This window comes from Siphateles boraxobius, unplaced genomic scaffold (assembly GCF_051911475.1).
Source record: "Siphateles boraxobius isolate OS27281-9 unplaced genomic scaffold, OSU_SipBor_1 6, whole genome shotgun sequence".
In the NCBI taxonomy this organism is placed as follows: Eukaryota; Metazoa; Chordata; class Actinopteri; order Cypriniformes; family Leuciscidae; genus Siphateles; species Siphateles boraxobius.
The window spans coordinates 37,822,619-37,848,844 of record NW_027509186.1 but is presented as its reverse complement, the minus strand read 5'-3'; the positions used below and the strand labels follow the sequence as shown (position 1 = coordinate 37,848,844).

General features: G+C 40.1%; 1 protein-coding gene across 1 annotated transcript in view; it reads right to left on the bottom strand.

The window, feature by feature from the left end:
• Window positions 1-328: 328 nt before the first annotated feature.
• LOC143716530 (uncharacterized) overlaps window positions 329-26,226 on the bottom strand; it is a 128,341-nt gene continuing 102,443 nt past the window's right edge. Inside the window, exons 8-10 of the mRNA XM_077209082.1 lie at window positions 8,981-9,122; window positions 4,633-4,758; window positions 329-4,204 (exon numbers count right to left, since the gene is read on the bottom strand). Coding sequence (XP_077065197.1) covers window positions 3,108-4,204; window positions 4,633-4,758; window positions 8,981-9,122 — 1,365 coding nt within the window. The 3' untranslated portion in view covers window positions 329-3,107. The remainder of the gene's footprint in view (window positions 4,205-4,632; window positions 4,759-8,980; window positions 9,123-26,226) is intronic.

Genomic DNA, 26,226 nt, shown 5'->3' with positions numbered 1-26,226 from the left:
CAATGCCGCACAGAGATCACGTCGGCCGGATCGTGTTTCTCACGGACACAAACTTGTCAGTTCTGAATTGAGTCAGAGGGTGCAGGGTTAGCTAATACCTCTTAAGTCGGTTGCCTACTGCTCACTCGTACATAAAAGCGTAGTTTACTTTAGCCATTTCCATACATCTTGCTAAATCAGTGACAGACAGAAATCAAAAGGTCTTCAGATGATGTGCCTATAATGCTCCATTCATACATGTGCCTTTAGTTTGACCTACCCTGCAAGATTTGCGGTAGCACCAGCCTCCTATAATCTACTAAAATAATGATTTCAGAATACTTCAGAGTAAATCAAGATGTAACATTTATTTTTCCAGGCATAGTTAAAAATCAATCGAAATGATTAAAAATAATACAAAAATACATAACTGATCAGCATAAAATACAAACATAATTCAAAATGCAATATCAAAATTAGTTTAAAAGAGTCAGCATACCTGGCAATAGAGACACACAGCAACAGTGTGGGAAGTTCTGTTTACAGATGCTTCCCTGAGTTGTTTTCCAATTCCCTTTAAATACCCAAGTGAAACAAAAGAACAATAAACATCTGGCACCCAAATATCTATTCAGCTTTTGTTGAACCCTTTCTCGTGACCCAAGTGGTAATGCCTGAGTTTGGGAGATAAAGACAAATGGTTATCAACAATCTTAATTGAGGCAACTCCCACAACAGAAGAACACTCATTGTTTCTTTTTCGGACTGTTGCGGGAATTAACCAACTTTACCATTCGCACCAGAAGTATTTATTTTGCCCCCACATAACACAGCTGGAGGCAGGAGGTTTGTGAGATTTGCATGATTGAATGATCCCTGAAGGAGAGAAGATAGTGTGTAGAGTCAGGAATACAGTATGGGGGGAAGAGATCAGATTGGGCCAGTTGTGTTGTGCTCTTGGTCCCTTAGATCTCCTTTGCAGATTAGTGAGTTTTTAGTGTTTTATTGCAGGTTCGAATTCCTGAATTCAGTCTTAGGAAAATCCATCCTTACAGTATAAGTTGGGCTTCAGGGTAAACAAAACTAGGGGTGGCACGATCCGCTTTTTTCCCCTCCGATGCCGATTCTGATACCTGGGATTCAGTATTGGCCAATACACCGATCCAATACTAAAATAATATTTAAAAAAACAGTGCCAAATTACCTAATAAACTGTATCTGTATGCCTCACTGTGGGGAAGAGACTGTGATTATTCTTTTGTGTAAGGCATCAAGCTTGACTTAAAAATTATTTTCCTTGCTTTGTAAAACAATATACAGAGAAAATATATACAATATAATTAAGACATTTTTTAAAATTTTAAGCGCAACTTTTTATTGAATCAGCAAGATATGATAGATTGGACAGAACAACTAAGGCTATCAATAAACTGCCATTGCGCAAAACTATTGTAATATGAAAGGCTCCAATTCAGAGGGGCACGAAACGCATATACTCAAACCGTGCGAAGAATAATCCGCTCGAAGCAACATGGAGTCACGAATTGAATGCCGAATGGAGAATGACCGACAGCAGCAGCGGAGGGAAGCACAAGGTGAAGATTAATTTAACGACTTAAATCTGTACCTCACATTAAACTATATGGAATGGCTTCAGAAAACTAGGAATATAGTACTGTAGGGGGTATACAGTTAAAGACCCAGAACCAGATATGAAGAATGAAGACCCAGATTCAGAATTATAACAAATTATAGAAAATATTTACTGAAGATAGTTTGCAGTTTCATCAGCAGAAGTGAGCTTCAATACTCGCACAGGAGTTCGTAGGCCGCCCCGCTTACAGTTACAAAGATCACAGCAGTTATACGATTTCCAAGGTCTAAGCTACGTCATTGCTTACAGGATGAATGATTCTCATTGGCTATGAAATAGATAAACACAGTAATTTTCCACACATATACAGATAGACTGAAGCATATCTCCATCGATTATGCAGCTGAAGTTAGGCAACGTCATGACCTTCCAGGTCGCAGATTTGGGTTGCTGGGCGCCAGAATGCCCAGAACAACAACTCAGTCAATCTCCAATAATGCCAGTGGTTCCTTAACCTGTAACCAAGAAGATAACACACACACACACCGACACACAGCTTTTCCGAGGTTGGATTTGGCCAGGCTCTCACTATAAACAGGAGAGTCCTCTCAAAACATCAAGATAATGCGTTCTTTCTCTCAAGGATAGCTAAACTTTAGTCTAACTGGAAAGAAAGACTTTAACAAAGAAATGGCCCCTCAAACTATTGGCTTCAATGACCCCTATATGTTTTAACACATTGAAGACCTTTCTCAAACACAAAACAAGTCCCTATTTCATTTCTGGAAGCTGGGTTAAATAAGCAAGCACTGCATTCAGATATCAAATACAGACATTAAAGAATACATGAAAAGAACATTTCAGTAATCACACTGGTAACTTATATAAATAAAGTAAAATCTCCAGAGAAGTCATTCAACTCATTTGATATTTAGAAGGAAAAATATTGATTAATACCTTAATTATAATCAATCAGTACATATACATTGAAGCAGCAGTGGATTCCAATCCACCCCCTTCAGTACACAAAAACATTATGGTGCTATATAATGTTTTTGTACCTTTTGTGTTGTATAACAATAACATACGCACAATATGGGATTTGGATGGTCTCGTCTGGCCGATACCCGATCTGGCAAATATTGGTAGTATCGGAGGAATACCGATACTGAGTATCGGCGCACCCCTAAACAGAACAGAACCAACGTGATGCATTAATATATCATTGATTCAATATTTTAATGCACAACATGATTCGATAATTTAGACTGATTCAGAGGGGAATCAGAATGCCAAATCCTGACTGAGTGAGGTGGAGCTGGGGATGGAGAAGTGTAATTTGCTCCTGAGAAACACGAGAGCTGTTGATAACACTGTAGGAGCTTATATATGGATGCTGTGATTGGCGTCGTATTTATATAGGTAGATGTAAATCTCTCTCCACACTGAGTACAGTAATCTTTCTAAGTAATCTTAAATTTTATTTTATCTCACCGTTTACTTGTGAAGTATTTGACATGAAAACAATTGTTGGTCACTTGCAAACAATTTTCTTATGAGTGTGAAGGCTTGACAAATGTTTGAAACTCTTCTCACACTCAGTACAGTGGTACGGCTTCTCTCCAGTATGAACTCGCTCGTGTGATTTCAGGTTTTCCAACCGAGTGAAACTCTTGTCACAATATGAGCAGTTGTAAAGTTTTTCTCCAGTATGAATTCTTTGGTGCAGTTTCAGATGTTCAGTTCTAGTAAAGCTCTTCCCACAGTCACAACACACATGATCTCTCACTTCATTATGTGTTTTCTGGTGCCGTTTACAACTTTCCAGTCTTGAAAAACTCTTTCCACAGAGAGAACACACATAAGGCTTCTCATCTGAATGAACTATCAGATGTTTTTTTAGATTTAATGATGAATTAAAATCTTTACCACACTGATCACAGTTAAATGGTTTTTCTTCAGAATGAATACGCAGATGAACACTGAGAGTTGATGCATTAGCAAAACTCTTCTCACACTGAGTGCATGGATACGGTTTCTCTCCAGTATGAAGTCGCTCGTGTGATTTCTGTGTTATCAACCAAGTGAAACTCTTGTCACAATATGAGCACTTGTAAGGTTTTTCTCCAGTATGAATTCTCTGGTGCTGTATCAGTTGATCAGCTCTAGTAAAGCTCTTCCCACAGTCAAAACACACATGATCTCTCACTTCATCATGTGTTTTCTGGTGATGTTTAAAACCGTCCAGTCGTGAAAAACTCTTTCCACAGTGAGAACACACATAAGGCTTCTCACCTGAATGAACTTTCAGGTGTCGTTTTAGATGTGATGGTAAATTAAAATCTTTACCACACTGATCACAGTTAAATGGTTTTTCTCCAGAGTGAACGCGCAGATGAACACTGAGACCTGATGATTGAGAAAAACTCTTTCCACACTGAGTGCATGGATACGGTTTCTCTCCAGTGTGAATTCTCATGTGTGTCTTAAGGTCTCCTTTTTGACAGAAACTCTTTCCACACTGAGTGCAGGAGTGCAGCTTTTTGGCTTTTGTTTCTTGAATTTGAATGTCATGATGTTCCTCCTTAAATTCCTCCAGTTCTTGTCTTTCCTCTTTCATTTCCATCCGATCTAAAATAAACAAAATTAGAATCAGTTTAAGTGAACCCTGATTCAATAGCAGAAAGCAACAGAGAAAAAGTATCAGACCTTTAATGCGCCAAGTTGTGTAATTCTCTAGTTAATATGATTAAAAATGTGTTTGACAACTGTTAAAGCCTAGAAGATTATGATTAAAAGTGTTCATTGATCTGCAGTAGATATTACAAAGTAATGTGAGTCACATGTTTCTATGTGACTGGGGCGGGAGATATACAGTACTGTGCAAAAGCCCCCCAAAAATGGTTTTAACCCAGTTATTTGCTGTAGTGTGTCAGTAGGAAAAATCAGTTTACATTTCCAAACAGTCATTTTGCCATTAATTGTAATAATCCAGTGAAATTTTTGTATGCACAAGGAGTCTGACAACAACCGGTATGATCAGGATCATCTGATCTCACCATCATCGAGTCCATCTGGGATTACATGAAGAAACAGACTAAATCCAGAAGAATTGCAGCAACGTCTCCAAGACACCTGAAGAAATCGACCTGCAAAGCTCCCTGAAAAACTATGTGCAAGTGTACCTGGAAAAAAGCTGTTTTAAACACAAAGGGTGGTCACAACAAATATTGATTTGATTTAGTTAATAGAAATTAATTGATAAAATCTATTTATGACATTATTTTTGAAAGCCTCCTCCCTTAAAGCATTTTGCACAAGTGCCTAAAACTTTTCACAGTACTGTAGCTTTGCAGACATGTTTCTTCAAGAGCCTTGGAGACAATGCCACAGTTCTTCTGGATTTATTCTGTCTCAGTTTTTTCTGTTTCTTCATGTAATCCCAGATGGACCCGATGATGGTGAGATCAGATCTCTGAGTGGATTATACCGGCTGTTGTCAGACTCCTTGTGCATTTAAAAATGTCACTGTATTATTACAATTAAATGCCAAAATTAATGTTTGGAAATGTAAACTGATATTTACAACTAACACACTACAGCAAAAGATACAAATTACTGGCTTAAAACCATTTTTTGGGGGCGAAAATACTAACGTGCCTAAGACTTTTGCACAGTACTGTATGTATGTTTGTACATCAGAAATACAGGAGCGAGACGGGAACAGCTGGGTAGGGACCTCTGCCTTCTGAAGTCAGAGGTTATCTAGTCCGGGGGGATTCTTAAAGGAGCTATGTGTAGGTTTTTACTTTAAAAAATCTTTAAGATAGAGTTTTCATTTGTACATTTATTACCATAATTTAATAGAAAGAATGACACCTTGACTGTCCACCACGGTTGCCTCTATCAGCCTGTAGGCTCAATTGTGTGTGGAGGAGTCGGGTCCGAATTGGCGCGAAAAATTCACTAAATGTGACGTCATGCGCATTCTCGTCTACTTGGGCTTACATCCCTACAGCAGCAGCAATCGCTAGCAGTAGCATTAGTGTTTCAAATGGACTCTGTGGACAGAAAGAAGCGACCAGCCTCCAGCACAATCCAGACACCCACGGAAACTCCTCGCAAGAAAAAAAAGAAAAGAAAAAAAAGAGCCTTATCTAGTGCGGCCAACGAGCGTGTGAGCGTGCGCACCGAGAACGGGCATGAAACTGGCTGCAGTTTCTCTAACGGCCACTGGTGTCAGTAACGGTAAGAAATCTCAGAACTTCCGCAATGCTCCTTTAAGGGTCAGTTAGTAATAATCGAGGCTAGCAGCCGTGGGTCCTTTATCTAAGGAATGTGGCAGAAAAAAGCCCTGCTTCTATGAAGAGCTTGAAATCAGTATAAAGGCAGCGCAGCTCTTCCTGGTGTCGTCTCACTCTCTCTACAGCGTAACTTCTGGTGACTGGGCCTTCTTGCAAGAATAAATAGCTAAAAAATGACAATTTGATTTAGAGTGTCTCTTACGCAGTGATGATGGTTTGATAGAAATGTTTGCCACAACAGCGCATATTGAAGTATCGCATCAGAAATGAAAGAAGGAAAACAAAATTTGAAACAAAAACCCTTAATTCGCAAAAAAGTTTTTACGCTTCCTTGAGGTGTTTTTGACTTTAAAAAGAGTTAAGGTAAATAATGAGGGATGGAAACGGAATTGACAGAATAAATTCTGACAATAAACCCACGTGTCTGATCGGCTGTTTCCTCATGATGGGAATTCCCACTCTTTTAGGGAAACGAACCGGATAATTTGGCTCAGCTCAGGAACACGAGTACAAGTATGCTTAAGGATGAACTTTTCGCCACACTGCTTGACCACACGCCCTTCATACAGTGACTCATGGGTGTAATTTCCTATGGGGACATGCCCCCCCCCCCCCCCACTTTTCAAAATCCCGTTCGTGTCCCCCCCACTTTCAAATTCTTGTTTCACTTTCGATTTTTTTTTGTCAAGCTTTAACACGTTCAAATATTTAATGCAATTATTAACGTAGCATTCGTTCTTTCTGTCATCCTTTAGCTATCATTATATGATCATGCTATTATTAATGCAAATGCTTGTAAACCATTCATGCGTGACAAAAGAGACATCGCTCCTTGAATGTCCTCCTGACACACACACACACACGACGCACAGAGAGACGGGTCACTGTGATTTTGCCAAGTAAGAAACGTTTCTGGATCAACATATTTTGTTGATCCTGGAATAACATTCCTATCCTAAAAATTAGTCCTTACCCTGTCACTACCCCTAAACCAAACCCTACCCATAACTTTTCCCTAAAATCAGAGGGAAATGATAGTTGAATAATGTTGAAGCACCTCACCCTGGTTATAAGCCTAAACTTGACATAAACTGTAAACTTGTCCCTCAAATCTGATTGGTTGATTGGAAAGTTGTTCCAGGTTCAACAAAGGTGTTGATCCAGGAACATGTGGTACTTGATGAAATCCCTTTCACCCTGAGAGACGCGTGCCAGTATCGAGTTCTGAGAGACGTGTGAGATCCTGTCAGCAGCAACAGATCTTAAAGTGACAGCAGACACTCATTCTCTCTGTCACAAAGGGAAACGAGGAAATCACTCACTGCTCTTGACTAAAGAACGGAGTAATCAAAGAAAATAATATTTTAAATTAATATTTCATTTATAATTTATGCAGTGCGGACTGTTTTATAACCTCTCTGAAATTTCTGTATATTTCATACATGTTAGACAGGAAAGGCACAGCTGTTAGACAGAAAGTTAACATAATATGACAATTATAATGGGTTTATGTGAGGTTTGTTTTAAGTTCACTTAAATTAAAAGTTATATTTTTGAGGGGGGGGGGGGGGGGGGTGCGGGGGGAATTATTTTCATCCAGACATCAGTAGCTATATTAATATCAGTGATACTGGCCTTAAAAATATGCCATTAAACAATTATTTTAAATATTTTTATTATTACAGAATGACTAACGTTTCGACGCCCATGCGTCTTCTTCAGAGTCAAACGTTTGACTCTGAAGAAGACGGACGCATGGGCGTCGAAACATTAGTAATTCTGTACTAATAAAAACATTAAAACGTTCTGTGCTCCGGTCCTGCTCCTTGGTCCTAGCTAGACCTTGGGTCCTTTTCCTCAGATTTTTGTGTCCTGTTCCGTGAGCACCAACTGTATAGGCTGAAGCGCAAGTGACTCCTTTCTACAATTATTTTAAATATTCTGTCTTTATGTTGTTTCTACATTACAGTGGAAATTGAGTCTCACATTATTTAAATTTTATTTACAAACAAAACATTAATAACTAAAATGTTTTACTTTATAAAATTGTTCTCTGAAGTCTTGGCGATCGGCCACTATTAAACAATAAAGAAAGACAGACATCTTTTTCTTATAGGCTACCTAGCCTACTATTCTTTTTGACAGAATTTATCATGATAAAATTATTTCCTGGATATTGTATCACCATTGTCCCTAAATGTCTGTAAATGCAGGAAATGGGATTCAAATCGAAAATATTTTCCCCCATTTTGTCCCCCCCTTCTCAAACCAAAATTACACCCTTGAAGTCACTGAATATTATGTTAATGTAAAATAAACATTCAGTTAGTGACTTGATGTGTGGCTGAGCAGTGTAGTGAAATGAGAATAATTTATACAAGAATATTAATATACAAAAAGGGAAAACGGCTCTCAGACGGGAACCGACTCTCAGCGTTCACTTAAAGATTCGGCTCATAGAGTTGAACGACACATCACTGTTTCGACTAACGGGTGTTTTTATTTACTGCCGATTACCAACACCACCATCGTCCACTCGAACAAGCTGATGGAAACGCACCTAATTCGCATTTTTTTGCGAACTTGGAAAAGATTCACTTTTGCCACTCGTTTTCCGGGTTTACTTTGTAGAAACCATGGAAACACCAAATGCGCTTTAATATAATATTGTATTAGACAAGGGAACAACTATTTTGATACATTTATAGACAGAAAACAAATCATTGTTATATAGCTCAACACTGTTTTTTGCTTGTTTGTTTGCTTGATTTTCCACAAGTATCATGTTTTTACCATATCTCAGAGAAAAACTCTATTTTGTCAAGTGGCCAACATAACATAATCTGATGTAGCTTTATTATTAGTAACAGTAATGCAGAATTTTCTCCGTCATACAATATGTTTTAAAATTAATTCCATGCCATAGCAAGCAATCCAGTATTTATTAATGATATTCTAGCTTACGATGCAAACGCAACAATGCAATACAAGGTTATGATCATTTAGTTGCATTTTTGTATCGTTGATCAACTCATTATTTCACATCCCCACCCAATCTGATACATTAAAACTTTGTAGTCAACAATCAAGAATAAACACCAACCTATTTGTTCCTCAGTATCTTCATGTTTTATTCTGGATGGTTCTGGTACACTCATGTCTTCAATCTCCTCTTTAATAAACTCCATCTTTATCATAGTTTGGAACACAGATTTCAATTGTTTGCTCTTGGATTTCTCGTGTTTCTTCTCTCAGGAAGATCTTCTTCTTTTACGTTTTCTGATAGTTTGTAAACCGCTTTTAGGCACATTTGCGCCACCTATTGGAGTGTAGAGCAATTGCGTTGGAAGAGAACGTAAGTTCTAATCAGAACAAGTGAGCGAGAATTGTTATCGTGGGCACTTCAAAATACAGTGAATACGACCTTAATACGAATTATTTAGAATTTTAGAATGCAGTTTTAGAATACTTTTCCATCAACCGGTTAAATGTAGGCTACAACACTGCGCGTGTGCTGCGCCAAATGCGCACTCGCATGTATATTAAATACAAGTATTGATACCTACTAAATACACATGAACATCAAACGCTCCAAACATAGACACGATTGCTTGTTCTGACAGAAGAACTGTTCACTAATGACATCAACCCGCCTTCACATCGCTTAGTTTCAACACATTCAGAATGTTGCTAACATATGAATAAACGAATAAAATCGTAACCTTTTCACTTTTCTTCCCCAGTGATAAATTGGAAAGAAAAAGTGATTGAAGTCTAATGCTACAGTGTTTGTAACTTTAATTATAATTTAAATGCCACACAGAATGTTTTTTTCATTCCATTGCACTACCTTTCCACCGTGTTTAAAGGGATAGTTCACTCAAAAATGAAAATAATGTCAGTATTTCCTCACCCTCATGTTAATCAAACCCCGCAACTGTGTATTCACACCGGACGCGAACAGCGCGTCAAATTCGCGTCTACCGCGTCTAGTATGATGCTTGACCACTTTGTGTTAATTCGCGCATCAAGTGTGAAACTGACGTGCGTAAAAACAAAAGTTTGAAGCGAAATTTACGCGCGTCAGAGGCGAAAGTTTCAAAAGTTTCGAACCCCGTTGGCGGCCATCTTTTTACAAGATGTCTGTTGTTGATGGGTCATTTATCGAGAAAGTCACCGCTCTGTATTTGCTCTGGAGAGCAGAACAGCGCCGTAGGGATAATCGTCGCCGTATTTGGGTCCATCAGACCCTTCGGAGGTGAACCCAGTTTGGCGAGTTTCACCAGTTGCTCCAGGAGCTGCGCCTGGATGACGGCCGCTTTCAGCGGTACTTCCGCCTGTCCCGTGCCCAGTTTGATGACCTGTTGTCCCGCATCGGAGCGAGGATCACCCTCGCCCTCATCCACCTCACCCACTCGCCTTCCCTCACACAACACTGTCCGGACACGAACTATGTTCTTGCACTAAAGTATGTTGGTTCTCTTTACATTAGAATAATAATAATGTTTCATATAATCTAGATTAGATATGGAATAAATAGCATACAAAATTAATGTCTCGTATATTAAAATCAAGTTTTTATGTGGTAAAATATTTACTTCACCTCGTGACAGCAGCAAGCTGGCTCCTGATTGGTTAACGCGGCACGAATTTGACGCAAAAATTCAGATTTTTCAACTCGGGCGGCAGACGCGAATTTGCGACAAATGCGTGAATGCACAAAAAGCACTAAATAAATCATTCGCGCGTAACGCGCCAGACGCTCAATTTGCGCCGAATGAGGCGATGTGAAGAACAATTATATCGCTCTCTAGCCTACTCCAATGTTGTGATCGCTGATCAGTTGTGAAAGTAACATGTGAAACTCCAGCAAGATAAAGTCCTTTTATGCAAACCATAGACGATAGACCTTTACTTTATCTTCAGAATAATAATAGGAACATTGAATCATCTTGGAGAGAGTTTCATCATGTTGACTGTCGTAACCGAGCGCGACGCGCTGTTTGAATGCAGAATGGAGAATGACTGACAGCCGCAGCGGAAGGAAGCACTTAGGTGAAGATTAATTTAACGACTTAAATCTGTACCTCACATTAAACTATATGGAATGGCTTCAGAAAACTAGGAATATAGTACACAAAAACATTATGGTGCAATATAATGTTTTTGTACCTTTTGTGTTGTATAACAATAACATATACGCACAGCATGGGATTTGGATGGTCTTGTCTGGCCGATACCAGATCTGGCAAATATTGAGTATTGGATCGGCGCACCCCTAAACAGAACAGAACCAACATGAATGCATTGCAGGTATCATTGATTCAATATTTTAATGTACAACATGCATCAAGAATTTAGACTGATTCAGAGGGGAATCAGAATACCAAATCCTGACTGAGAGAGGTGGAGCTGGGGATGGAGAAGTGTAATTTGCTCCTTAGAAACACGAGAGCTGTTGATAACACTGAAGGAGCTTATATATGGATGCTGTGATTGGCGTCGTATTTCTATAGGTAGATGTGCAAAAGGCCATGGTCCTGTTATATTTATGTTCTTACTATAGTATAATATAGTTGTACAGTGTTCTTTTGAAGTGTTGCGTCTGCTGAGTAGGCGGAGTTGAATCGGAAGGCTCGCGAGTTCTGTGAGAATGACGCGAGATCACATATACGCGGCAATAGAGGAAAGAAAGAAGAGATGTGGTTCGCGACGAGTTGTATTGTGAGTAAATGCAGCAAGGTGCATAAATAAGGCCATAAAGTTATAGATCGACAATATAGCTGGTGAGCAGTTTGGTATTTCATATGTGATGGGCGGCTGATGTTGTGTGATCGCTTCTGAGGTTGTTGGATTTCTGTGGTGAATACTCGCGCGTGCGTCATTGCAGACTGTAAGTGCTTATCTTACATTCATTTTGTCTAATAATCATTGTTTGATATTCTGTTTAATGCATCGATAAGATATTTATTCAGTCATAAAAGAACAGCTGCTATATTATACCAGTACCACAAGTTTGTGATGTCTTTCACATTTAATCACGTGAAGTGATAATGACGCAGCATTTTTATCGTAAGAGTTATAACAGAAACTAATTGAGTTTGTTTGTTTTATTATAGAACCACACAAGTTATCTACATTTGTCCAGCTGACCATATCACATGAACCCATCAAACGAACACACACTGAACATCACAGCACACGAAGCTACAGGCCCTCTTGAACATCATCATATGTAACCGCTCAGTCTAATACTGACGCGGCTACTGAGGTGGTTTAGCCCAGGAGTACCCTGGCTGACGCACTGTACCATTGTTATTCTATTAACATACCGTCTCGTTTTAAGAGTCTCCAGACTTTGTTATGTTGATGATTATTCAGTTTATTTGTTTGACCGTGGCGTGCAGAGGTAAATGTCCATTTATCCAGTTTCAACGGTAAACCATATACATATACATATACACCTACAATAGAATGTAAACAATACGTTTCAGCGCCAATGCGCCACAGCGGTCAAAAACCCTTTGCCCTTCCGGGACAAAACCCCCCCTGTTGGCAGTTTGGATCCTTCCTTTATACCTTTGACCCCAGGTGATATTAGAGTGACACCCACTGTACAAACAAGGAACAACACCCAATATCAAACTGCACAAATTCCACATTTGGCTCCTACATCATATTAACCCTATCAGGACCAGACGGCATCGCGTCTGAGGACCGACGTTTCTGCACCCTTCTTCATTAAGTGAACTTCCTCGGGAATACTTAGGACTTCTTAAAACTGAGTACACTTACTTATTACCACCACTTCGTTGCCCTCTCTTGATATAGTTGTATCTTTTGAATATAACCATTGTTTTTATTGTTTGTTTATTTTACATAGGCCTACGCTGATTATTGTGATATTTACATTTTGTTGACATTGTGAGAAAATGTATCAATCAATACAGTGAGTGAATTTGATCTTTGGCTCTGGTTTTTACTCCTCTCCTAGTTACTGGACATTAATTGTGTATTAATACTCTAAGGTGATTTAGAACCGTAATAGCAATCAGTGCATTCTACAGCCTTCAATACATTTTATGGTCCTTCGAGCCGGATCTATAACCACCTTAGTGATGATGTCCAGAACTAGTGAGGAAGCTATAGAGCCAGAAGTTGTACGTCCTCGTAGAGAAACAAGACGACCAACACATTTGCGTGACTATGAGGTTAGTTATCCTCACAAACAGCTAGCATTTGCAGATGAGCAGTCTGATATGCTTAGTTTTATGCGTGAAATGAGGGAGGAAAACAGGCGAATGAGGCAAGACATGCAACGCATATCTGATATTATTGTTAACTCTCCTGTGTTAGCTTCTCAGGTTTCATTAGCTGAGCAACAGATTATGAGTGAAGGAGCTGTGGTGTCATCCACACCAAAGTCTACTGGTATGCAGGAGGCAGTGCAGAGTGATGGTAACTCTGGCCATACAGTACATACTCCTTTGGTGCCACCTAGAGATGAATCCCTCGTTACAGTTCGCAGTTGTGAGCGAGATCTCATTGAGGAGCTTACAGACAATTTAAAGAGAGTAGGCCGGCTTAGTGATAGCCCGCTCAATTCAGGTATGTCGACCCCTTCGTATAATGATCCACATAGTAGTAAGAATGACTTGCCACGGTGTGACCACCATCATGGTGCCAATGTTCCACTGCGCCCATCTCATTCATCTGATATTCGTCAGCAATGTCCAGGTGATCCAGCAATGTTGCGGTCCAGTATGCAGTATCATGATGCCTATCGACCAGCAATGGACTCTTATCATTGTCGTTCAAGAGAGCGTCTGAATAAGGATGCCTCTTTGGATCATTTCGATCATTCTCCAGTTGATTGGAGGCAAGAGTACAGTCAAGATAATGTACAGTTACATTCCGCTGACCGTTCTCACCATTCGCTTGGACACTCTAGTATGTATAGTCATGTGTATCCACCATCAATGCAATATAGAGGGCCGACTCCTACAATCCCTCATTTCATTCGGGATGATCCTCGAGAATTTGCTCGTCTTAAGCTTGCGTTAAACAACGTTCTTCCTGAAGACGCTTCTGAGTCTTTTAAGTTCCAAATACTTATGCACCACCTTAAGCTGGAAGATGCTTTACTTGTCGCCGACTCGTATAGTCACAGTCGCACTCCATTCAGGACACTATGAGAGTGCTCACTGATATGTATGGGCAGCCACATCAATTGGCACTGCAAAGGATCACTAATTTGATGAATGGGCCTAATATTAGGAGCGGGGATGTGAAGTCTTTCAAGGCATTTGCCCTTCGTGTCCGAGCACTGGTTGGAATGTTAAACCAGTTAGGTAACACAGGTGGGACTGAACTGAAATGTGTCTCTCATGTTTCTCGTCTCTTAGCCAAGAGGCCGTACGACCTAAGAGCTAACTTCAAGAGATTCATTAACCCCATTCAGACACCTATTCCAACGCTGATTGATTTCGCAGACTGGCTGGAATACGAGGTTCGTGTGCAGGTAGAAGGAACACAGTATGGGTCCTATCCTGAGCAAGTGAAACATAGTGTTCACAAAGACAAGCGAACTGGTTTTGTGCCCCGTACGTTGACTACTGTTTTACATGGAAGAGAGCAAAAAGAAGGATTGGTAGAGCTCCCAAAGACTGAATACATGGACTCAGAAAGACCACAGGAGAAGTCGAAAAAGTATTGTCCGTTCTGTGATACCATTCAGCACTACATGAATCAGTGCTCCAACTTCAAACTCTTAACTTAGGAGCAGATTGAGAGTTGGATTAGAACGGGACGTAGATGTTGGCGTTGTGGACGAGGTCATTCTTCATCTAAATGCACCTTAAAGGCGAAGTGCAAGCGGTGTGAACGGAGGCATCTTGATGTTCTTCATGAAGTCAATGCCAACGTTGATTGGATGAGTAAAGGTAATAACCAGTCATCGGAGAAAAGCCTAGTAAGCCCTGCTTCTCAGACCCTGTACTTGGATCGGCCTACGAGTGGCAAGCAAGTGCTACTGAAGTTAAGTCGAGTAATCATTCGGAATGGTGATAAGTCATTAGAAACCTATGCTGTGCTAGACAATGGATCTGAGCGTACTAATTTGTTGAATGAAGCTGCTCGACGTCTAGACCTTCAAGGTGAAATTGAAGATTTGGCTCTGCGCACAGTGAGACAGGATGTTCATACCATTCATGGTAGATCTGTATCTTTCTCCATAGCACCTGTTTCACACCCTGACAAATCCTACCCGGTCAAGGGTGCTTTTACCGCAAAAGAGCTAGCCCTGGTTCAACATACTTACCCCATCTCTGACTTACAAAGAAGATATCGCCATCTCCGTGATTTACCTTTGCATGACATCCACGAAGCGCAGCCCTCGGTACTTATCGGCTCGGATTATCCTCACTTGATAACCCCTGTGGAGCCAGTGAGATTGGGTCCTCCTGGAGGTCCAGCGGCGGTTCATACGATGCTTGGCTGGACATTGCAAGGTCCCTCAAGTCTTATTAAGCCTCACTTGCAGCCTCAAGAATGTTTATTCATTTCTTGTGTTTCTCCTGAAGCTGAGCTATTCCGTGAAGTTGAAAAACTTTGGCAGCTGGATACCCTTCCTTATCTATCTGAGAAAGTAGTCAGTCAATCACGACAGGATGCAGAAGCTATCCGCCTTCTAGAAGAGAAAACCATCAGGATCGATGTGAATGGTGTCAAAAGGTACGCCACTCCTCTACTCTGGAAAGAGTCGCCTCCACCTCTGAATGCACCCAAAGAGGCAGTCATGGCCCTGCTACGCAGCACAGAGCGGAAACTAGTTAGAGAGCCTAGCATGGCTGAGTCTTACGAATCAGAGATTCAGAAACTGTTGCAAGCGGGTTATGTCACCCCATTGACATCTGCAGAATGTGATCTGACTTCCAAGGCTTGGTATATACCACATCATATGGTTCATCACAATGCGAAGAACCGTATTGTCTTCAATTGTTCTTTTGAGTATCAGGGTCAGTCTCTCAATGACCATCTTTTCCCCGGTCTGACTTTAAGTGCCAGCTTGTTGGGCGTTCTCCTCCGTTTTCGAGAACATCCCGTGGCCATCTGCAGTGACGTGAAGGGTATGTTCCATCAGATCCGTCTCCTTGACGAAAATAAACCTTTCCTCCGTTTTTTGTGGCGTCATGGAAAAACATCTGAACCGGCCATCGTGTATCAGTGGCAAGTTCTGCCATTTGGCACTGCATGTAGCCCTTGTTGTGCTACCTACGCACTTCAGTCCCATGCAAAGGTGGATCTTGAAGCTACTGATGAAGTACGTCAAACGATTGAGCGTAGCTTCTATGTTGACAATTGTCTCAAGGGTGTCTCTACTGAAGCTCAAGCTCTACAGCTGGTAAACCGATTGCAGAGTCATCTTATGGACGGTGGATTCGAATTGAGGCAATGGGCTAGTAACATCCCCAAGGTTATTCACCACCTTTCTGCAGAGTTGAAATCGAAGAGTGGTGAGATTCAGCTCAGTCAAGAAATGGCCAATCCGCAGGAGAATGCCCTTGGATTGATATGGCAATGTAGACCAGACACATTGGTATACAAATCTTACCAGAGGGAGGATGGTGAAATTACGATGCGGAGCATCTATCGCACTTTAGCCAAGCTGTACGACCCCCTTGGATATCTCATTCCATATACCACAAGAGCCAAGATTGTCGTGCAGTTGTTGTGGGAGAAGAAACGAGAATGGGATGATCCTAATCTACCATCCGGTTTACTAGACATTTGGCATCAGTGGGAGAGCGAGCTTCCACAATTGTCTCAGATCCACCTGCCAAGATGCTACAGTTCCAGTCTTCAGTATCCTGTCAAGAGCCGCAGTGTGCATGTATTTTGTGATGCGTCTGAAAAGGCGTACGGCTCTGAAGCATACTTGTGTTCTGAAGATGATCAGGGCAATACGCAGGTTTCCTTCATGGCGGCAAGGTCACGAGTCGCTCCAAGGAAACAGATCTCCACTGCTCGTTTAGAGCTTTGTGCTGCATTGACAGGAGCACAGCTAGGAGACGTCTTGAAGAAAGAGCTAACTCTATATATCTCTGAATTCGTCTATTGGTCTGACTCGACTACAGTTCTTGCTTGGCTACAGTCTGATTCGTGCAGATATCGAGTGTTCGTAGGAGTTAGAGTCACAGAAATTCAAGAGTTGTCTGACCCTGGAGCTTGGCGCTATGTCAATTCTGCAGCTAATCCTGCAGATGATATTACGCGAGGGTTGTCATTGGCTCAGCTAGCTGAAGAAACACGATGGAAACAAGGACCAGCTTTCTTGATGCAGTCTAGCAGCTGTTGGCCTAAGGCCCCAGAAGGAAAGGCCCACGGAGAAGTTCAGGAACTTAAGAAATCTGTGTTTTGCGGCTCGTTGACTGAACATCAATTTCAAGTTGAACCTGAACTTAGTCAATTTAGTAGCTATACTGAGTTACTAGAAGCTACAGCGCTAGTCCTTCATGGGTCGGCTGGCAATACAGATTCACCGAGTGCAGATGCGTTTCAGAAGGCAGAATTGTCTATCCTTAGACAATGTCAGATGCAAGACTTTCCTGACGAATTTGCTTTACTCAAGGGAGGGAAAGACATTTCTGTACATAGTCGACTTTTTAAGCTTGCTCCTGAGTATGACAAAGAGCTAGACTTGATTAGAGTAGGAGGAAGACTTCGTAGGTGTCATGGATTGAGTGATGCAGATCTACACCCTATCGTTCTTTCACAGAATCATCCCGCAGTGAAGCTACTAATCAAGCATTACGATGAACAATTGCACCACCCGGGAGCTGGCAGAGTGTATGCCGAACTGCGGCGCAAGTTTTGGATTTTGCGGGGAAGAGAAGCTATTCGAAGACATCAGCACCACTGTCTTGAGTGTAACAAGTGGAGAGGCAAACCAATGATTCCTAGAATGTCAAACTTACCCCCCTCAAGTCTGCGATTGTGTAAACCTCCTTTTTACTCCACCGGAGTAGATTGTTTTGGACCACTGATGGTGAAGGTGGGTCGTCGCACTGAGAAAAGGTGGGGTGTCGTATACAAGTGCCTCACTACTCGAGCCGTACATCTTGATCTGTTGGATCACATTGATGGAGATTCATTCCTGCTGTCTCTCAGGCGTTTCATTGCCCGAAGAGGGAAAACCTATGAGCTTCTCTCGGATCAGGGAACAAATTTCCGAGGTGGATGTAAAGAGCTGGAGGACACCTTCTCTTAGATTCAGCCCAGTATCAGAGAGCAGTTGGCCAAAGAACAAATCAGATTCAGGTTCAATCCACCAAGTGCACCTCATTTCGGCGGCTCGTGGGAAAGAGAAGTGAGGTCTGTAAAGACAGCCTTGAGAACCACGTTAGGCGCACAGACAGTTATCGAGGAGGTATTAAGAACCATTCTGATCGAGGTTGAGAGCATCCTTAATTCTAGACCCTTGGGTTATGTCTCTAGCGACATCGCAGATCCAGACCCAGTAACGCCAAATTCCTTGCTGATGGGGCGGCCTGACTCCTCTTTGCCTCAAGTTGTCTATTCAGACTCAGAATTACTCAGTAGGAAAAGATGGAGGCATAGTCAGGTTCTGAGTGATCATTTTTGGAAGCATTTCATTCATGAATTTTTACCCACATTGCAGTCAAGGCAGAAATGGCACAGAGAGAAAGAGAATATTGCAGTTGGTACTGTAGTACTTATCGTTGACGAGCAGATTCCAAGAGCGCTTTGGAGAGTTGGTACTGTCTCTTCTGCCATTCCAAGTTCAGATGGGAGAGTCAGAACAGCAGTGGTCAAAGTGAAAGATCAAACGTACACAAGACCAGTAGCTAAGTTGATTGAATTGCCAATATTACCCCCAGACTCAGAGAGTTCCTCATAGACCCTACTAATGGCAAATTTGCATACCAAATTTGGGGGCGGCTGTGCAAAAGGCCATGGTCCTGTTATATTTATGTTCTTACTATAGTATAATATAGTTGTACAGTGTTCTTTTGAAGTGTTGCGTCTGCTGAGTAGGCGGAGTTGAATCGGAAGGCTCGCGAGTTCTGTGAGAATGACGCGAGATCACATATACGTGACAATAGAGGAAAGAAAGAAGAGATGTGGTGCGCGACGATTTGTATTGTGAGTAAATGCAGCAAGGTGCATAAATAAGGCCATAAAGTTATAGATCGACAATATAGCTGGTGAGCAGTTGTGTATTTCATATGTGATGGGCGGCTGATGTTGTGTGATCGCTTCCGAGGTTGTTGAATTTCTGTGGTGAATACTCGCGCGTGCGTCATTGCAGACTGTAAGTGCTTATCTTACATTCATTTTGTCTAATAATCATTGTTTGATATTCTGTTTAATGCATCGATAAGATATTTATTCAGTCATAAAAGAACAGCTGCTATATTATACCAGTACCACAAGTTTGTGATGTCTTTCACATTTAATCACGTGAAGTGATAATGACGCAGCATTTTTATCGTAAGAGTTGTAACAGAAACTAATTGAGTTTGTTTGTTTTATTATAGAACCACACACGTTATCTACATTTGTCCAGCTGACCATATCACATGAACCCATCAAACGAACACACACTGAACATCACAGCACACGAAGCTACAGGCCCTTTTGAACATCATCATATTAACCCTATCAGGACCAGACGGCATCGCGTCTGAGGACCGACGTTTCTGCACCCTTCTTCATTAAGTGAACTTCCTCTGGAATACATAGGACTTCTTAAAACTGAGTTGACTTTGCCACTTCGTTGCCCTCTCTTGATATAGTTGTATCTTTTGAATATAACCATTGTTTTTATTGTTCGTTTATTTTACATAGGCCTACGCTGATTATTGTGATATTTACATTTTGTTGACATTGTGAGAAAATGTATCAATCAATACAGTAATACTCTAAGGTGATTTAGAACCGTAATAGCAATCAGTGCATTCTACAGCCTTCAATACAGGTAGACGTGGATCAGTTGGTGCAAGCTTTACTAAGTGACCTGCCAGAACTGACGCTACGCTTGATTTTTTACATTAAACCAACAAAATTCAATGAGTTTTCTCAAGACAATTTTTGTTGGTTTGTTTATTTCCTATAACTGCAATATCAAAATCAGAACACAATATAAAAAAGTCTATCTAGTTATCTTAGCATTTCACCAACTTCACAAAGTCAAACTAGATAATCTTCTTTGGGAGCAACTCCATATTTTGTTCTACTCACAACATTTACTTATTTGACAGTATTTGACATGAAATGTTACTTATGATATTTCTTCATGTAACTGAGGAAACTAAATTAATGTCTAAAACTCTCTCCACATGAGAGTTGTCCACAAGAAAACTCTGTCCAAACTCTGTCCATGAAGTTGCTTGTGTGATTTCTGTGTTCCCAACCGAGTGAAACTCTTGTCACAATACAATATGTCACAATATGAGCTAAGGTTTTTCTAAAGTATTAATTCTTTGGTGCCGTCTCAGATAGTCATCTCTAGTAAAGCTCTTCCAACAGTCAAAACACATATGATCTCTCACTTCATTATGCGTTTTCTGGTGCTGTTTAAACCTGTCCAGCCTTGAAAAACTCTTTCCATAGAGAGAACACACATAAGGCCTCTCATATTATATTAAAGCTCCTTTGGTGTTTCCATGGTTTCTACAATATAAAACCGGAAAACGGAGGTATGGCGTCACTAGCTGGGTTTCTATCCAAATGTGAAGTGAATCATTTACAAGTTCGCAAAAAAACGAAACAAAAAAACAAATGCGAATTAGGTGCGTTTCCATCAGCTTGTTCGAGTGGACGATGGTGGTGTTGGTAATCAGCAGTAAATAAAAACACCCGTTAGTGGAAACAGTGATGTGTCATTCAACTCCATTCCCCATTTTCCACCAAAGCATTTTGAGAGCCGATTCAGAGATGCATGCCGACTCGCGAACCAGTTCTTTGGGTTTCGACAGCCAAAGAACCGGTTCTCGGCCAGGAAAATTGGTTCCAAAGCGGCAACAACTCTTTGCTCGACCGTTCTTTTACTACGTCATGCTTACGTCAGGGGCGGGGTTATTGTGACCCTATACCTCTATAGTAATCCAGACGAGCAGCAAAAATGTGTTCTAAACATCTTCTTCTGACCCCAATATAGGATCGCAAAGCCAGGAGAAACATTTGCAGAAAGACGATGTAGTCCGCCATTGTAATTGTTATGTTTGAAGTTGGCGCAAGCATTTCTGGGAAAGCTAAGACATATGGCGACGTACACAGTGACGTAACAACGTCTTTCGCTGGGCTCTCTGGTCAGTGAAAAAACAAACAGGTTCTGAGAAGGTTTGCAAGTTGAACCAACTTTGAACCAGCACCAGTTCCGAACCAGTTCTTTTTTGGTGGAAAATCTGAATGAACTATCAGGTGTTTTTTTTTAGATTTAATGATTATTATTTAATTTTTTAGAATTAAAATCTTTACCACATTGATCACAGTTAAATGGTTTTTCTTCAGAAGGAATACGCAGATGATCACTGAGAGTTGATGCATGAGAAAAACTCTTCTCACACTGAAGTGTGTACTCCCAACCAAGTGAAACTCTTGTCACAATATGAGCACTTGTAATGTTTTTCTCCAGTATGAATTCTTTGGTGGTGTCTCAGTTGATCAGCTCTGGTAAAGCTCTTCCCACAGTCACAACACACATGATCTCTCAATTCATCATGTGTTTTTTGGTGGTGTTTAAAACTATCCAGCCTTGAAAAACTCTTTCCACAGAAAGAACACACATAAGGCTCCTCATCTGAATGAACCTTTTCAGGTGTCATTTTAGACCTGATGGTGAATAAAAAACTTTACCACACTGATCACAGTTAAATGGTTTATCTCCAGAGTGACGGAGCAGATGATCACGGAGACCTGATGCTCGAGAAAAACTCTTTCCACATTGAGTGCAGGTGTGCGTCTTTTTGGCCTTTGTTTCTTGAATTTTAAAGTTATGATGTTCCTCCTTAAATTCCTCCAGTTCTTGTCTTTGCTCTTTCACTTCCATCCGATCTAAAATAAACAAAATTAGAATCAGTTTAAGTAAACCTTGATTCAATAGCAGAAAGCAACAGAGATCAAGTATTAGACCTTTAATGTGCCAAAGTTCTGTCATTCTCTAGTTAATATGATTAAAAATGTGTTTGACAACTGTTAAAGCCTAGAAGATTATGATTAAAAAATGTAATGGAAAAATTTGGTTTTTATTGATCTGCAGTAGATATTACAAAGTAATGTGAGTCACATGTTTCTAATGTGACTGGGATGGGAGATACATGTATGAACCGAACCGGATCATTTGGCTCAGCTCGACCACACGCCCTTCATACAGTGGCCTTGTCCCATGTGAAGGCTGTATTCTCCGAAGTCCGTATTTGATGGCCGATTGGTCGTATTTGAAGGCCGATTGGCCGTATTTGAAGGCCGATTGCGTCACAGCGGCGCGATGGAGGATGTCCCAATTCAAAGGCTACATCTTCCAAGGCCGCATTTGAAGGACTATTGCGTCACTACGGAAATGAATTAAACTGCAATTCATCGACTGGCCGCTTGAGGCAGGCTGCAAAAGTGATTCAAATCTGTATCTCCCCCATGTTAAAATCCGCAACTTTACAGCAGGAAAAAAAAAATGTTTACAGCCTGGAGCAAAAAGTGGTTTTGGTCTATATAGCAAATTTTTCCCTTCATGACAACTGTGAGGGGGGTGAATTTTTTTTACAACTCATCCGTTTAAATTATATTAAGCCTTAAAGTTCTGCATAATTAAGGGTGTGGCCACTTGATGACAGGTGGATTGCGGCTGCTGTAACTACTAGCCGACGTTTGTCCATCTGTTAACGTCACCCTCAGCTAATTCCAGCAGCTGCTGTACTTGCCATCTCTGCAGTGTTTGTGCTTTTTTCGGGATCCATTCCAGACCTTGGGGGACCTGCGGAAGCAGTGGACTGAGTCTGGAGTAGAAACATCCAGAGCCACCGTGCACAGGCGTGTGCAGGAAATGGGCTACAGATGCCGCATTCCCCAGGTCAAGCCACTTTTGAACCAGAAACAGCGGCAGAAGCGCCTGACCTGGGCTACAGAGAAGCAGCACTGGACCGTTTTTTGCCACACTTTTTCCTTCCCACAGACTTCCCACTGAGGTGCCTTGATACAGCACTCTGGGAACAGCCTATTTGTTCAGAAATTTCTTTCTGTGTCTTACCCTCTTGCTTGAGGGTGTCAATGATGGCCTTATGGACAGCAGTCAGGTCGGCAGTCTTACCCATGATTGCGGTTTTGAGTAATGAAACAGGCTGGGAGTTTTTAAAAGCCTCAGGAATCTTTTGCAGGTGTTTAGAGTTAATTAGTTGATTCAGATGATTAGGTTAATAGCTCATTTAGAGACCCTTTTCATGATATGCTAATTTTTTGAGATAGGAATTTTGGGTTTTCATGAGCTGTATGCCAAAATCATCAGTATTAAAACAATAAAAGACCTGAAATATTTCAGTTGGTGTGAAATGAATCTAAAATATATGAAAGTTTAATTTTTATCATTACATTATGGAAAATAATGAACTTTATCACAATTTGCTAATTTTTTGAGAAGGACCTGTATATAAAGCTTGAAATGTCCACTTTTAAATGAACAATTAAAATGTCTCGTTATTTTTTCAGACACATTTATTATCATTAGCCTATAAATCAGCTCTCTGTAGTTCCAGAGACATGGCTCTCATTCAGCTCTGCGGGGAAAATATAATTTCCAGGTTCTAATTCGGCCTTAGAAAACCAGTAAAATCGATTTTTTTTCCATTCTAATTTGTGAATATTTTAAATGTTTAATAAAGGGGCAAAAATTCATAAACAAAAATCTGAAAATACGTCAATATTTTTTTTATTAATTTTTTGCGCAGCATTTGGTGTGTAGCCTACATTCAAATTCAAACTTTGGTGTTCAACTTTGCGTTTTAAAAATAGGCCTACAACAACCATTCATTTTTCGTTTTTCAATTACAGGTTAAAAAAAGAAAAACGGACGCAAAAGTACACGGACCTTATATTATTAAATATTTCAAATAATGTTTTTGTAGAAAAAGTTTGATAGTCTTGGGTCCGTGTCGAGGCTAAATTTGCGTCCATTCATTTTCCTTTTTTTTACTTGTGAGTTTAGACAAATAAAAGTAGTTGCGAATGATGTATTATTATTTTCTGTATGACCAGAAATGATAGAGTATTTTAAGTTGTTTCCACTGTTGATAGGAAAATGCTAGTGTTCGCCCGGCGCCTCAGTGCCATGCAGTGCGCACTCCACACTCCGCACAAACACTTGGATATGCTACTTACCAACTGCTGATTACCAACACCACCATCGTCCGCTCGAACAAGCTGATGAAAACGCAACTAATTCGCATTTGGTTTTTTTTGTTTCGTTTTTTATTTATTTTAGCGAACTTGGAAAAGATTCGCTTCACATTTGGATGAAAACCCAGCTAGTGACGGCATACCTGCCTTATGCTTTCTCTACACCTAAAGACTTTAAAAAGATTTAGAAAAGACTTTATAAGATTATCAGCTCACATCTAAAAACTTGGGTTCACAGTTTTTTGTCCCAGACTAAAGACTTGTGATAATATAAAACATGTTTGATATGAAAGACTAGAGAAAGAATGGCATAAATCGGGTCGCCGACTGCAGATTATCACCTCACATTTAACGATCGAGACAACGGGAGCGCGCCGAGACTCCAGTAAGATTCCTAAAGATTGCCAGTCTTTAGTCTGGGACTGTGAAAATCCTTTGGTGTACACCCAGCATTACCCTCGTTTTCCGGTTTTACTTTGTAGAAACCATGGAAACACCAAATGTGCTTTAATATAATATTTTATTAGACAAGGGAACAACTATTTGGATACATTTATAGACAGAAAACGAATCTTGTTATATAGCGCAACATGTTCGCTTGTTTTTTGCATGTTTGTTTGCTAGATTTTCCGCAAGTATAATGTTTTTGCCATGCCTCAAAGAAAAACTGTTTTGTCAAGTGGCAAACATAACATATTCTGATGCAGCTTTATTATTAGTAACAGTAATGCATCATTTTCTCCGTCATCACAGTACGTTTTAAAATTAATTGCATGCAATTTAGAGACACAAGCAATCCAGCATTTATTAATGATATTCTAGCATACTGTGCAAGTGCAACAATGCAATACAAGGCTATGATAATTTAGTTGTATTTTTGTATCCTTTATCAACTCATTATTTCACATCCACTGGCACCCAATCTGATAAATTCAAATTTTGTAAGTTAGTCAATAAACAAGAATAAACACCAACCTATTTGCTCCTCAGTATCTTCATTTTTTATTCTGGATGGTTCTGGTACACTCATGTCTTCAATCTCCTCTTTAATAAACTCCATCTTTATCATAGTTTGGCACACAGATTTCAATTGTTTGCTCTATGATTTCTCGTGTTTTTTCTTCTCTCAGGAAGATCTTCTTTTACGTTTTCTGATAGTTTGTAACCCGCTTTTAGGTACATTTGCGCCACCTATTGGAGTGTAGAGCATTTGCGTTGGAAAAAGAGGAATAACAGAAGTGAGCGACAATTGTTATCGTGGGCACTTCAAAATATAAGACCTTAATATGAATTATTTAGAATTTTAGAATGCAGTTTTAGAATTATTTTGAATTTTGGTATTTTAATATTTATTTTATTATTTATGACAAGATTGTTACCTTATTTTCACTTTAAATAAAATGCTAACATTTTCACTTTTCTTCCCCAGTGATAATTTTGATAATTTTTTTCATTCCATTGCACTACTATTCCATCGTTTTTAATGTGAACATTGTGGTGGATTTTTTAATAGATAAAGATTAATAATGTTATTAACCATAAAGATCTGAAGTAGCCTATATTAACATTTCGTGATAAACTTTAACTCCCTTTTCTCTCTATGTCTCAAGATGAGTAAAACTTCTATTCCTGTTTCTAAAAATAAATCTAAATCAATCTTACTTCCTTTTTCTCAAGAATGTAGCCATCAAAATTCTAACCTCCTAAACTTTTGACTTAATATAACTTTGGTAAAAGGAACTTTGAAATTGGACTAACCGTTATATTGTGAAATGATTAATTAAAATATTAACCCTTCACAAAGTTTTTGATGATATAGGATATTTTGCTGATGTTACTAACAAAGGGTAATGAAAGGGGGGACTTGCTTTGACAATGTAACCAATCGTGATGATTAAGAGCGTGATATGTTAGTCATGCTGATTCTGTTTTGAGATGTCT